This window comes from Lissotriton helveticus, chromosome 9 (genome assembly GCF_964261635.1).
Source record: "Lissotriton helveticus chromosome 9, aLisHel1.1, whole genome shotgun sequence".
Classification (NCBI taxonomy): domain Eukaryota; kingdom Metazoa; phylum Chordata; class Amphibia; order Caudata; family Salamandridae; genus Lissotriton; species Lissotriton helveticus.
In genome coordinates, this window is record NC_136070.1 from 1,125,687,049 (window position 1) to 1,125,700,748 (window position 13,700).

Sequence of the window (13,700 nt, forward strand, 5' to 3'; positions counted from 1 at the left end):
AGTTCTGATAATATGTACGTGTTTGCTGCATCCTTACAATTACATGTTATTTTGTATTCATCTGTTAGTCACAAGGACAGCACAAGAGCACTGAGACAGCTTAAGCATCTTCAAAAGACCGTGAATTATCTGACTAATGACAACTTGAAGTGGCAAATTAAAGACTGTCTGTTTTTTCTGGCATTGGTAATCCAAGAACAGCAAGATGGTGCACATCATTACTTATCACCCTGGAATAAACTTGGCCTTGGTTAGATCAGGCTGCACATTCTTCATGCCATCTGTTTGCAGCTCATTTGAGCCCACTTGTTTATGTACATACTCTATTACATGTGCTATGTAGTTGTGAAATAAACACTGGGAGCAAATGCACAATACCCCTTAAAAGAGTTAAGTCATGTTTGAAAGCTACTAAGAATACACGTGTTGAATATGAAGCATCCGCAGAATAAAAGAGACTTTTTACTCAGAGGTAATACAATAAATGTAAGTATATGTATTCAAACTATTCACAAAATCAGGCTCTTTTCTAAACACGCATTGACAAAGCCAATAAGTCTATATTTGGCCAGCTTATAATGTGTATTTTTTGTTTGTGTATACCAATGCAATAAGCTGAGAATTGGATAAATATAAAAATAGAGAAGTGGTACTGCAATCCAGGCACACCAGCCCTGCAATGAAGTTCACTCCTTTTCAGGCAGCTGTGCGGATATGTCACTCATGAGACATGACTGCCTATAGGATGTAGTAGGCTGTCCCATTACTCCCTTCTTCATATTGTGGATGGCAGAAGCAAAATGTGAATTACCCATGAATGGACCAATAGTACATGAAAAGGTGGTGACGGAAAGCCCCTGTACATATGTATATATGTCGGTACATTTATCAGGAATTTTTGGGAAAACGTGAGGCAAGCAAGAGGCTAAAGCTCTCTCTAGACCAGACCTAAAAATGATTAAGAACGTATCTTAGAACAGCTGCAAAAGGCATAAATGTTGCTTACAAAATTATAGTCTATGCGCTAATACATTCAGAAGAACAATATTAATATGAAAGAATTATTGCAATGTGGAGTTTATTTAGAAAAGCATTTGCTCTTAATAGAAAAGTCACCACAAAGAAACTTTTCCTCTGTACAGAAAAATCTACCTTGTGACCTTTCCTTTAACAAGACTCACTTCAGAATGAACATTAGGGCATTGCAGGGGTCGCTGTATAAGCTGTTGCTGGATATTGCAAAAGCAAGCTCTGCGAGAATGAAAGGCCTTGCTTCCTAGGTAAACACCGTGGCCTCCAGTGCTTGCCTGCCAAGTGCTCTGTTACATTACATTATGTACTTTGCCTTCATATCTTGAGAGTTATGCAATCAAAGGTGGCAGTTATGTATTTTTTTTTAAAAACAGGATGCTGTTTACTGTTTGTACAGCACAAAAGCTCGAGCCGAGCTGTTTGCACTAACCTAAGTTGCCTAGATACATTATTAAACCAACTTGAAAGATATGAAGAAAAAAGAACACGCCTAAAGTGAATCTAACAACCAACGGGTAGAAAAAGCGCAACACTCTAGAAAGTTCGCTGCTCCTGTAGGCAAAGGAGGATCAAACATTGTTCTCTCAATATGCCTAAAAGGTATGAATAATTTTTCTTCATTAGATGTTGATATCAGCATTTCTTGAACCAATTTTTAATTTTTCGCCCCATACTCCTAAATCTGTTGGAGTGATTTATATCGATTGATCTTGTCTCTTGTTTTAAAACATCTAACGTTTTGGATTTAATAAGGTCACCGAAAATGCTGGATGCTTACATCGTGAAGAACTGTTTTTGCTCTTTAAAATTCCAAGGATCACTGATTCACCTGTTTTCAATTAATGATGGCGTCATTTTAAGGTCTGTTAAATGTTGTAGAACAGCCGAAATGTGTCTTGCTGGAAGAAATTGAATTACACACAAAAAATATAATTATATCAATATTGTAATCGTTTTTAGATAAACATAATATCTTTTTTTAATGAATTGGTGCACAATTTGCTTTTATTCAACATCGTATGAGATCCAACTGCAGTGGAACGTGTATTAATGGACTCACTGTAACCAAATTACGGTTCTTTTTAGTATCCAACCAGTGTGGGGGGGCCGAGGATGATGGGCATTTTATATGTTTGCAATAGATGTGTTTTTATTTTTATAATAAATTCAACTTTTTCTGCAATACCAGTACGTTTGTGCTTTGCTGTGCCATACGGAGCTGTAGTACTTAACAATTATTTGTGCGAGTGATATTGGAATATATTGGCAATATTCAGTGTCAGCTATACCAATTACTATCTATGGTATTTGGGATTGTGAACAGTGAAAGATGTTTGTGGTATTTTAATCAGTTAACACTTAATTATACAAAGCCATATCCACGAAAAAAAGAGGAAAGTATGGCCGAAGATTTAAGCCTCCACCTAATTGTACTTTTCTTTTTTTCCTGTTTACAAATAATCTCAGAAAAGTGCTTGCAATTCTGCCCACGCTGATTCTCTATAGTGGAGAGGGGTGGAGCATCCAATACAAATGCACATTTCTCTTTTTGTTTTGTTTTTCTCAGCTGGGAAAACATATTTCCCCTTCTCTTACACCCCCCACCAAACCCGGGTGTCATCCATTCCCTTTCCATTCTAGCAGGGCAGTTACACCAGCCTTGACTGAAATAAATCACTGACAATGTCCAGGTTTGAATGGGGACGAAGAGTAGTGACGTAATGCATATATGTTTGGGCGTGTTCCCAAGCTACCAAGTCAAAAAACACCTTAGAATGCTCGATTCCCAAATCTTAAGTGGAAATTACTTGTGGTGGACAAATCCACAATTATAAACCCCATTTTGCCTGCCAGAAATGTATTTGCGAATTCCGGGGAATTATATTAAAAGGAAATAGAGTTGTTAACATAATGTTTACATATTAATTAACCCAGGTCAATCAGCACCATAGTGCATTATGCTAGCCCCACCTTGCACCGTGTAAGATATTTTTTGTTGTTGCCAGTGGCAATGAAATAATTAGCATTGTGCACAGCAAATTCAAATTCTCCCAACAGATTTTAATGCCTCAGAATTTGAATACTGCAGACACTAAGGGGGTCATTAGGACGGGGATTGGGACCGCCCCCCATAAGGGCAGGGGTCCCGTGGGGGGTATTAGGATGTGCCCGCCATAGTGGCGGGCACATCCTGTATTTTTAGTATTGTGGCGGGCGGTGCCACAATGCTAAAAATGCATTTCAGCATTTGCATTTACAAAGCGGCAGGCACCGCGTGGTACCTGCCGCTTTGTAAATGCAAATGAAGGGGGGTACCACAGGTACCCCCCTCTGTGCACCCCCCACCTTTCCTTCACCTCTCCTTCACTCTGGGGGCCCGCAGGGGACCCCCAGAGTGAAGACCGCATGCCTTTCCGTGGCGGCATTGCCGCCACGGAAAGGCATTGTTAAATGCCCATTGTAATATGGCTGCCAGTGTCTGATAGACACCGCCACCATATTATTCCTTTTCCGCCCCGGCCTCAAGGCGACCGGGGCGGAAAAGCAGCGGACGGTGTTTCTGCCGCTGAGGTCCCCCCGCCATACTAATATGGCGGGGGGGAAACGAGTGAGGATGTCGGGCGGATTGCCCCCGCCAGGCTGGCGGTGACTACTGCCAGCCTGGCAGGGGCAATCCGCCCGACATCATAATGGGCCCCTAAGTTGTTTATGTAATACAGTCAACACCACTGATAAATTAAAAGATTGCTCTCAGAAATTGGGTTAATAATTTAGTAGTGGGTGGCCCCTGCCAACTAAATAAACACAATTTGGTTAGGTCAAAACACAGTTCTCAGGAAATCTCTGCTCTGCCACTAGAGCTATGGTACAAGCAGAAGGTAACCACTAATAAATGTGTGTTAAGTTCAACAGTATCAACAATTTCAGAGTGCATAACACAATACAATTACTAAACCAACCTAGAAAATTAGAGAAAAAAATGAAAGAGCAAAAATGCACAAAGGATGAAGGCACAGTTTCAGGCTGACTGAGGGAGGGTAGGGTGGATGCATCTAGCAGGTCATTTGGTAAAAGTGTTAACCTTCTAACATAGTCTCTATTAATTCTCTGAAACAGATGTAAAATCCTTCAGTAGTTCAAGGCTGTGGGCTGAGACAGTCCCCCAAAGTCTGATACATCGTCACCGAGTTTCTACTGAAACCATTGGTTTTGGCCCTTAAAGCTCTGAGTAAACAAAGCTGGATTTTGTTGCCACCACAGTCGCTTTACAGGTCAGCTAAGTTTGTCACCTCGCCCCGGTCCAAGGTTTTACCTTTGTACTTAGTAGATTTTGGGGTTTTGAAATCCTCCAGGGGGGCAAGACTTGAAGCAGCAGCCAGGCGGCCTGCCAGGAGGACTGAAACGTTAACTCTGAGGTTCTGCTGAAACTGTTTTCAGGTTTCCTCGTTTTCTTGGCAGTCCTTCAGCCCCAAGGTCCTAAGGTAGGCATCTAGGAAGAAGATCTCTCTCCAGCCAAGGCTTCTTTAGGGTTCAGTACTCTATCGTCAGATGGGCCCACTTAGAGTCAGGAGTGCTTCTGTTATTTGTGTCCCTGAAGCAGGTAAACAGGAGGCCAAACACTTAACTCTTGGAGAGCAGTTATCGTTCTTGTAACCCAACAGGAGTCCATGCATTCTCCTCTTTCCGCCGGAGCCTTCTTTCATCCAGCATGGCCTTCTTGTTTAGGTGTAATCTTCCTATGTTCAGGAATGTTCTGAGGAGCTGGAGGTGAGGCACCAGTCTTATCTTGTGAACTAGCCAGTAATCGAGAAATGTCCCTGAGCCAATCTAGGAATAAACAGAAGTACATTTTTGTCAGCTCCATTTGGAATAAGCAAGTCAAAAGAAGTGTTAAACCTGTCCTTTTTTTCTGCCGGCTGTCCTGCACCCCTCCCATTTGGTTAATCCCTGCTTAGTGGTCATTTCTTAACCACACTTCATTTCTGAGATTAGAGGCCTGAATATTGTCCTCTGCCGTTTTTAATTTAAGAGGGGGGAGGAAGATGCACGATAGGGTCCACTTAGATTCCAATTATAGTCTAATGTAAATCAAGGGGGAGGGAACCTCACCAGTCTATAGACCAGAGTCTTGAAGAAATTGTTTTGAAGACCCTCAATCACATTGTCACCTCCAACAGTGTATGTTCTCTCCATTGGAGTGATGTGATGGATGGTCTATTTACTTGAGTGTTAGGTTCTACAAGGGCCAGATATACGACGGATTTTTGCACGCGCGAATGAGTTTTAGACCCGTTTGCACATGCAAAACACCTATGGCCCTTGTACAAAACCTATTTTGAGAGTTGCAAATTGATTTGCGTCTCGCAAAATAGGTTTTGCAACTCGCTATAAGGTAGGGACGCCCATGGGTGTCCCTTCCTAATAGTGACTTGTGAACCTATGTAATTGCGATCGCAAAACAGTTGCAGTTTACCACCCTTCAGAGAAGGGTGGTAAACCCCTCCCAAATGGGACGGGGTCCCCTGGGGACCCATTCCTCTTTGTGAATGCATGCAAAATTATTTTTTAGGGGCAAGCAGTAGTCCCAGGGACCACTGCCTGCCCTTAAAAAATTAAACAAAAACGTTTCATTTTTCTTTTTTTAAATGCATCCCATTTTCCTTTAAGGAAAACAGGCAGCATTTAAAAAAAAAATGTTTTATTTAAAAGCAGTCCCAGACATGGAGGTCTTCTGAGCCCAGCAGGCCACTATCCCTGGAAGGGCAAGCCATTCCCAATGGGGTCGCAAATTGTGACTGCATCATTAATATTCATGAGGCATGCAATTTGTGACCCATTCCTCTTTGTGAATTCATGTGAAATAATTTTTTAGGGGCAAGCAGTGGTCCCTGGGACAACAGCCTGCCCTTAAAAAATTAAATAAAAATGTTTCATTTTTCTTTTTTTTAAATGCCTCACGTTTTCCTTTAAGGAAAACGGGCTGCATTTTATAAAAAAAACGGCTTTATTTAAAATCAGTCCCAGGCATGGAGGTCTGCTGAGCCCAGAAGGCCACCAGCCCTGGGAGGGCCAGCCATTCCCAATGGGGTTGCAAATTGTGACTGTCTCATTAATATTCATGATGCATGCCATTTGCGACCCCATTGGGAATCACAAACAGTGTCTCAGACACTGTTGTACATTGGAAATTGGGACTAGCAAATTGCGACTTGCAATTTGGCGCACATTGCAAGTTGCAATTTCCAATGGTCGTACATCTTGCCCCAAGTGAATCAAACCTCCACCAGGTGGGAGATACTCTGGGGCTTATTTACAAGCCCCTTGCGTCACCCGTACGTCACTTTTCCCATGTTAAAAATGACGCAAAAGTGGCGCAAGAGGCTTTTAAATAAGCCCCTCTGGGTGTAAGACAATGGTGGTATCTGGGTGATATGAGTAAAATGACCTCCTATACTTAAAGGTATGATTTATTGGAAAGGAAGGGATGGGGTAAAACTAAATATGTAGCAATGTTGATTAGGACACATAATGGGTCCTAAACATCTACAGATCTGGTAGACATGTTTCAGTCTTGTGTGATTTGTGGGAGTCCTTGGCCGTTATCAGGACCATGTGTGGTAGATCGCAATATTAGGCAATTATTGGTGAAAATGTTTAGTAAGTATATTAAGTTACAGTTCTTCTCTCACGGGCCTCATTATGGCCCTTGCCAGTTCTCTGTTATAGGGGTGATTCTTGCCCATAACTGAAAAGAAAACAAAGTTTATTAATGTGAAACATTTATTGTGCACATTGACATTTCCCAAATGATTGCTTTCTAGAACCCATTGTTAATGCTAGGTGTCTGCCCCATATCTGTATGGGTTCTGGATCTATATGTGCTTTCACTGGCAATCTGCAATCTGGATGCTGTGTAGCCTCTGTCCAGTTCTTCGGCGAGTGTGGCATTTTTCTTGCCAAAGGTATATTTATTCCATGTAGTTTTCTTGCTAACTTTGTTGTGGTGATGGGGTAGTGAATCACATAGAAAGTGAATGAAATACTGGGTTAAAAAATTGGGCGATGTGTCAAAACCGTGTTGTAATTATCACATTCCTCAGTAATTGGTCGGTAGTTAGTGTCCTTTTAAAAAAATATGGTGGGATTAGGATGTTTCCTACATCATGATGTATAATTAACTGTTCTCTGTGTCTATTGGTACTATGAGCACAATCTATCACTTGTCATTGGACAGACTATAATAACCAACAAAGGGATGATTGCCTGCATATTTGCCATTTTTAGAGTGTTCCTATCAACTTGCACCTTATCAAAATGGGTGCTGGTTGGATTCCTAGGTATTTTGTAAAATATAGAACATGTATTCTACTAGGATATTCGTGTTGGTCTACTTGGAGGTTAATTGTGCAAAAAGTATATATTTAAAGTGACACATACTAGGAGAGAATAAAGGCATTTCCAGGCCCTGGAGGACCCATCCCTATGTTTGTTTATATATTTATGGAAAGTGAATATGCAATCCCCCTCCCAAACCTTTTCTAGGACCCCAGGACCTCATTTCCAATGGCTAGCACAATAAAAGTGTCCCAGGAACCCCATCCTCGGTACACAATTGGTTCCTTGTGAGAGCACTGGCAGGGAAGTCATCTGAACTCCCACCTGGTGGGAGTAGAAAGAAAAACTGCTCCCTCCAGGTGGGAGCAATGCAGGCTCTCGCCATACCCTGGAGGGGTGCTGGCACGGTAGCCGACAGATGGGTGCTGGCAGTGCAGCCCACAGGGTTGCAGGGGCCTTCATTAATTACTTGCAGATGTTCTCTTGAAAGCTGTTATGGAGACCCAATTCAGTTTTCTCCACCGCTCCTTGAGATCTTTAGGTCAGGATCTAGCAGTGGTCCCTCGGTTTAAACTTAGCCGGGCTGGAGGCCGCTCATTCCGAGTTCGGGCTGCGGCCCTGTGGAACTCTCTTCCTTTAAAGATACGTGCGTCTGATAACCTCTTTTTATTTCGTAGGGCCATCAAGACTTTTTTATTTCCTTGAGCTTGCTTCTTCGTAGTCTACTGCCTTTTAGTTGTGTTGTGTTGGTTACCTTGTCAAGCGCCAGGACGCTCCTTTGCTGGAGCAGCTGTGCGCTGAATAAATTTTCATAACATAACATAACTTATGAGAAGCTTGGCCACTTTGTTTTGTCCTTTCCCAATATAGTGATCGAATGGCAACCAAAGAAGGAAGCCACTCACACTGGGCTCCATTGTCTGTGACTTTGTTCTAGTTTTCTTTAACCTGGTTACGTTACTGAGTTTTGTGTTCTCCCTGATCACTTTAACGATTTGATCGATCTTTGTTATTGTGTTTCAATGAATTTGACCTGCTACAGGGTAGGTACCATATGCTTGCACAGCAATCAGTATCCAAGTCTAGCATGTTTATAATCCATCGCCCAGACTTTGTATTATCTGCTTTGTATGTTTTTGCTTCCAGTTCTCAACCAGAAGGGCCCTACATTATGCTTTGTTTGGCCCCCTGATCCCATTACTTGCTTCGGAAACTTTAGACCCTTTCTGTTTAACGGCTGCCTCTCTGCTGAGGGAAGTGTGCCTTCTCATGGATTTAGAAGGTATATCCTAATGTTTCACCTCATTACAAACTTTTTTCCTAATAGTCGTCTATTAAAGTAGACTCTCGATTCTCCTCTAGGAATCTAAACTGTAACTGTCCTCACTGTATATAGCATGCCACTACTGTCTATAGTATTCACTCTTGGTAACTAAAGTTTACTGGCCATGAATAATTAGAGACTTCCTGCACAATGGGTATCTTGGTGTGATTGGATCTCTCAAATTGTCAGGTTATCTCCTTTCCCCCAGTCCATTTAATTTTCTTATTGTCTCTATTCATTTTTGAATAATGGTGGAATTATTCATATTTCAGACTCTCTAAAGAAATGGATGTGAGCTCCCTGCATCTTTCAATTGTTTAGCTTAGATGGCCTTTGCCACCCTATATGTATCAAGTCTAGTGCCATGATGAAGGTTGCATAATCCATCAAAGTGTGTCTTGTGTACCGAAACTCACGTCGGCGCAATTTCTCTAATTATTTAGTCTAGCCTTCATGATTGTTAATAACATTTTCATTGTTAATAGATATATGTATTGTCTTAAAAAGGGAAAAAAATCACTCTACATTATTATTATGTCTATTGATGCCAATAGGATATTGACTAATGGATATTACACAAAAATATGCGTGTAAAGTATTTTTTAAGTACGATTCATTTTGGTTTTGGTTTTGTTTAGATAGGGAGCTCATAAGTATCTGTACGTTTATGCATTTGTTTGAATTGATAAATTGAAAAGAAGTACAATTTAAGTTGAATTGGTCTGACATGACTTTAAATATATAAAGAATAATTCTTGCTTCATATTCTTTGGAGAAGCATGTATATGCTTCATTGTGACTGCAGGGGCCTTGGGTCTCAGCCCCTGACATAAAAAATGTTGTGGGGTACCCTAGGTGGTCATCAAGACAACCAAGATTTAACAAAAAAAACATACAAAAATTGAGGCAACCTCCTGCGCAACCACATGGATGCTTTCAGTAAGACGGCAGAGCTGTGGAGTGCCCTGGGGCTCCCCTCTTGGCCATCAGCAAAAATAAAGTTGCGGGTGTCCCAGGGTGGGACTGGGACACCCACAAAAAATAAAAACAAATGTAAAACAATGGAAGAATAATAAATGAGTGGCCAGAGACACTCTTTTATTATTCACTGCTCTTAGCAATGAGCGCCCCTTAATCCCCTTCATGGGCTAATTTACATATATTTTGTTCCTGGTGGTGCCGCCAAACAGGGCAGGGCAACAATAGAATGTTTTTTTAAGTGTTGTGAGGGGCTGCAGGGAGTGCAGCAGGCCTCCACAAATACTTAAAAAGGCAGACTTATGTTTCTTCGGGGGCTATAGAATACGACCTCATGGAAAGGTGTTCACATTTTTGATCTATCAGAGGTGGAGCTTTTGCTCTTCAGCTTTCTGAATGCAGGGATCTCTTGTGATTGGGTTTATGGCTGCAGTATGTGATCTAAGAAGTGTAAAAAAACTGACATGTTTAATGTTGTTGACTATAAATGTGTTATTGTCATTTTTATTGACAAAACTATTCGGCTTACCTTTTAAATATTGAAAATAATTAAAGTTAAAGAAATTCACTAAAACAACCAAAGGTTCAAGTGACAGCTATAGTTAGGTATTTACAAATACCCTATAAATTCACTGTAAAAACAAAGGTTAAAGTGATATTATAGTTAGGTGAAAATGTCAATTAAAACATACCTTTTTAAACTAAAACGAACCACTGAAATTCACAAGTTATATTTATCTCAAGTAACTATAATTCACGTCCTACATTAACAATAATGCCTGCCCTCACAATGCACTACTAATTACATCACTCATGAGATATTCTATTATATCATTGATAGCATCACTGTAACATCTGAAATTACATCTTTGAGGACGCAATTTTGAGAGGGAAACAGGTTTTTGTGTAGTGGTTCCAGGCCTCCAATACTATCAGAAGTACTGAAAAATAAATTTTTGCATGCACAGTCTTGAATGGCAAGAGATCATGAAGCTTAAAAGACTTGCCATTGTTTGTGGATTTTGATTTAGCATTCTTACTTGGAAATCTCGAATTCTCAATGGCTCTATTAATATGCATGTCAACCTGGCCAGTGCACCCAGTTGCCAGGCCCTTACCTGCCCTTTTCTTACATGTAAGGAGCCTCTGTGGTATCTCCAACGTTCCCCCAAGGACACGATGCAGTGCATGTGAAAGCCAGGACATGTACTGGTGTGTATGACATGCCCTGATAGTGAAACACTGCCAATTTTATTTTTCACTATTGAAAGGCCATTTGCCCCAAAGTATAGAATAGGAGATACTTTGTAACATCTTACAAGTATAGCTTCCCATTGGGACAAGATAGAGAAATAAAGTTTAGGCTCTCTGAACTCAGAATTTAATAGTACAACTTTTAGTAAAAATGGTTTTTAAATTGTGTGTTTGAAAATGCCACTTTTAGAAAGTGAGAAATATCGAAATTAGGTGTACGCGCACAACCTGTTGAAGTGACAAAACAGTTCAGTATATTTTCACAATTTTGATGTGCTCCTGGGGTAACGCTCTCCGGTCTGGTGCGTTAAGTCTAAAGATCCAAGGTTGCGCACCCAAGAATCGGGTGAGTCCCCCTAGGCACAATCGATACCCTACGTAGGGTTGTAATCTTCAATTAATTCAAAATTAAGAAAAGCTGTATAGCCAAGTTGGATGGTTCAGATATATTATTTGTAATACTTGCACTTAAATTCAATCCATAGTAATTTAACGCAAACTGGTGTTATCAGAAGTTATCTGTGGTCAATACACAACAAGCAATCTTTACTTGATTAATATGTTCCAATGCATTTTGGGCAGGTCGCCATTCATTAGGGAACAATAAAATGAAAGAAAGGAAATACAATGAGGAAACCAACTTGAAGAGGATTCTAGAGAGCTATTAGCATGCAACATCAAGAGTTTCTTTGAACAAGATTATACTTAGGAGCAAAAGGCTCTGGTAGTTAAGTCCGCATGAGGTGAACAAAAAATAAAACTGTGCAAGCCAAAAACATAAAAGTGATGTGATCCTAACAATCTATGTGACGAGCACGGTGAAAGATTTATGCGTTAAACGTGCGAGCATGAAGGAACTACCTTACCCATAGTTCAGCGCAAGATGGTAAACGTGGCTGTGAAAATATAAGATACCAAAAATAAATGTGCAAATGCTAGAAAGAAACGTGCGTGGGTACACGTGCTGGATAAGCAAAGGTTGCATACCTGTACTAAACATAGCTGAAAAGAATGCTCTGACAACAGTTAAAAGGTCAATCAAAAATCGCCAAAATGGTGACGACATTCATGAAAATTCCAATGCAGACTTAACTACCAGAGCCTTTTGCTCCTATGGATAATCTTGTCACAGAAACTCTTGATGCTGCATGCTATTAGCTCTCTAGAATCATCTTCAAGTAGGTTTCCTCACTGTATTTCATTTCCTTCATTTTATAGCATTGTTCCATGATGAAGGGCGACCCGCCCGAAATGCATTGGAACACATTAATCAAGTAAATATTACTCGTCGTGTATTGACCATTGATAACTTCTGTTAATACCAGTTTGCATTGAATTACTATGGATTGAATTTAAATTCATGTATTACGAATAAGATATCTGAGCCATTCAATTTGGCTACGCAGCTTTTCTTAATTTGGAATTTTGAACTGATTGAAGATCACAAAACTACATAGGGCTTTGATTGTGCCTAGGGGAACTCACCCAATTCTTGGGTGCGCAACCTTGGACTTTTAGAAAGTGGGCATTTTCTTGTTTAACCATTCTGTGTGCGTCTGCCTGTTTATGGATTGACTGTCTGGTTTTGGAGTGACAGGGGCTTGGGAAGTGCATTCACTGTAGAGAGCCACTGTGCGGGCTTGAGGTGTGCCTGGCCCTTCCTGAATGACTCAGACCTGAGCTGGATGGGGCTTGGCTGCATTTAGAGTAGTGGGAGGAGTTTTCCTTGCACCTGGATAGGGTCTGCCTCCCTTGCACAATGCTGTATCTACCCCCTGTGGTCATACTGCACCAGAGAGGACAGAACTGATTTTTGACTGGGCTCAGAGACCCTGGCACAAAGAGAATAAAGACAAAATAGGGCCTAAGTAGTGAATCTTAAACCCCAGAACTTTATATCACTTCTAGATAGAAGAACCTTTGCCAAGGAGAAGAGCTGAAGAACTGTAAGGAGGAGTACTGACCCTTTAATGTGTGCTGTGAGGGGTTAGCCTGCAGTGCTGTTTCTGCTAAGGAAAGGACAAAGACTGGAACTTTGCTCTAATCCTGCTTGGAAAAGAATCTCCAAGGGAGTGTGTAAGGTGGCCTTTTTTTCTGAAGTCTCAGGGACACAAAGACTTCGCCCCCAGCTCCCCTGAACTCTACTGCTGGGAGTTCTGGCCTGCCAGGAGGTGCCTATTCGAGTTTGGGGCCTCTGCATGCTATTCCTGCTGTTGGGAGCTGGAAGAAACTTGAAGAGCTGAGAAAATCAACGCATAGTCCTTTTTAAGGCCGTTTTTCCCAAAGCAGCACCGCTGTGTAAAAAGATTCTCCATGCATTGAGGCAGAGACAACGCATTGCTTGTCGCAGCTGCAAGAACCGACACATCGTGGGATCATGGCTGAAGAAACCAACACAGGACTACTTGCCTCCACCTCATCGATCGCCAGCGCATCCCTGATTTCCACACATCACACCTGTGCGGCAAGTTTTCCTGATGCAAAACCTGTGGACCAGAACCATCGTGGAGGTGATGCATCACTTCCCTCTACAGTCCAGATTTGACACATCACTTCTCCTGCATGTAGTAGAACTGTCACATCACCTCACCAAGGACTCAGAAACTGATGCATCTTTTGGTTTGTCAGTGCTTCCCTTCTCTGCGGCTGTTTGGCCTTTTGAATTTTGATGCATCTACAGGTACTTTGTGTATAGTTATTCCATAGTTTTCTATGGACCAAGTTGCTAGAAACCTTTTAAAGTCATTTTCTTACGATAAATATACTTTCTTTTTCT

At 41.2% G+C, this 13,700-nt stretch overlaps 1 protein-coding gene across 1 annotated transcript in view; it reads left to right on the forward strand.

The window, feature by feature from the left end:
- Positions 1-1,502: 1,502 nt before the first annotated feature.
- The window catches only part of SNTN (sentan, cilia apical structure protein), a 41,361-nt gene continuing 29,163 nt past the window's right edge, over positions 1,503-13,700 (forward strand). The window contains exon 1 of the mRNA XM_078661541.1: positions 1,503-1,632. Within this exon, the coding sequence (XP_078517667.1) occupies positions 1,622-1,632 (11 nt within the window). The 5' untranslated portion in view covers positions 1,503-1,621. The remainder of the gene's footprint in view (positions 1,633-13,700) is intronic.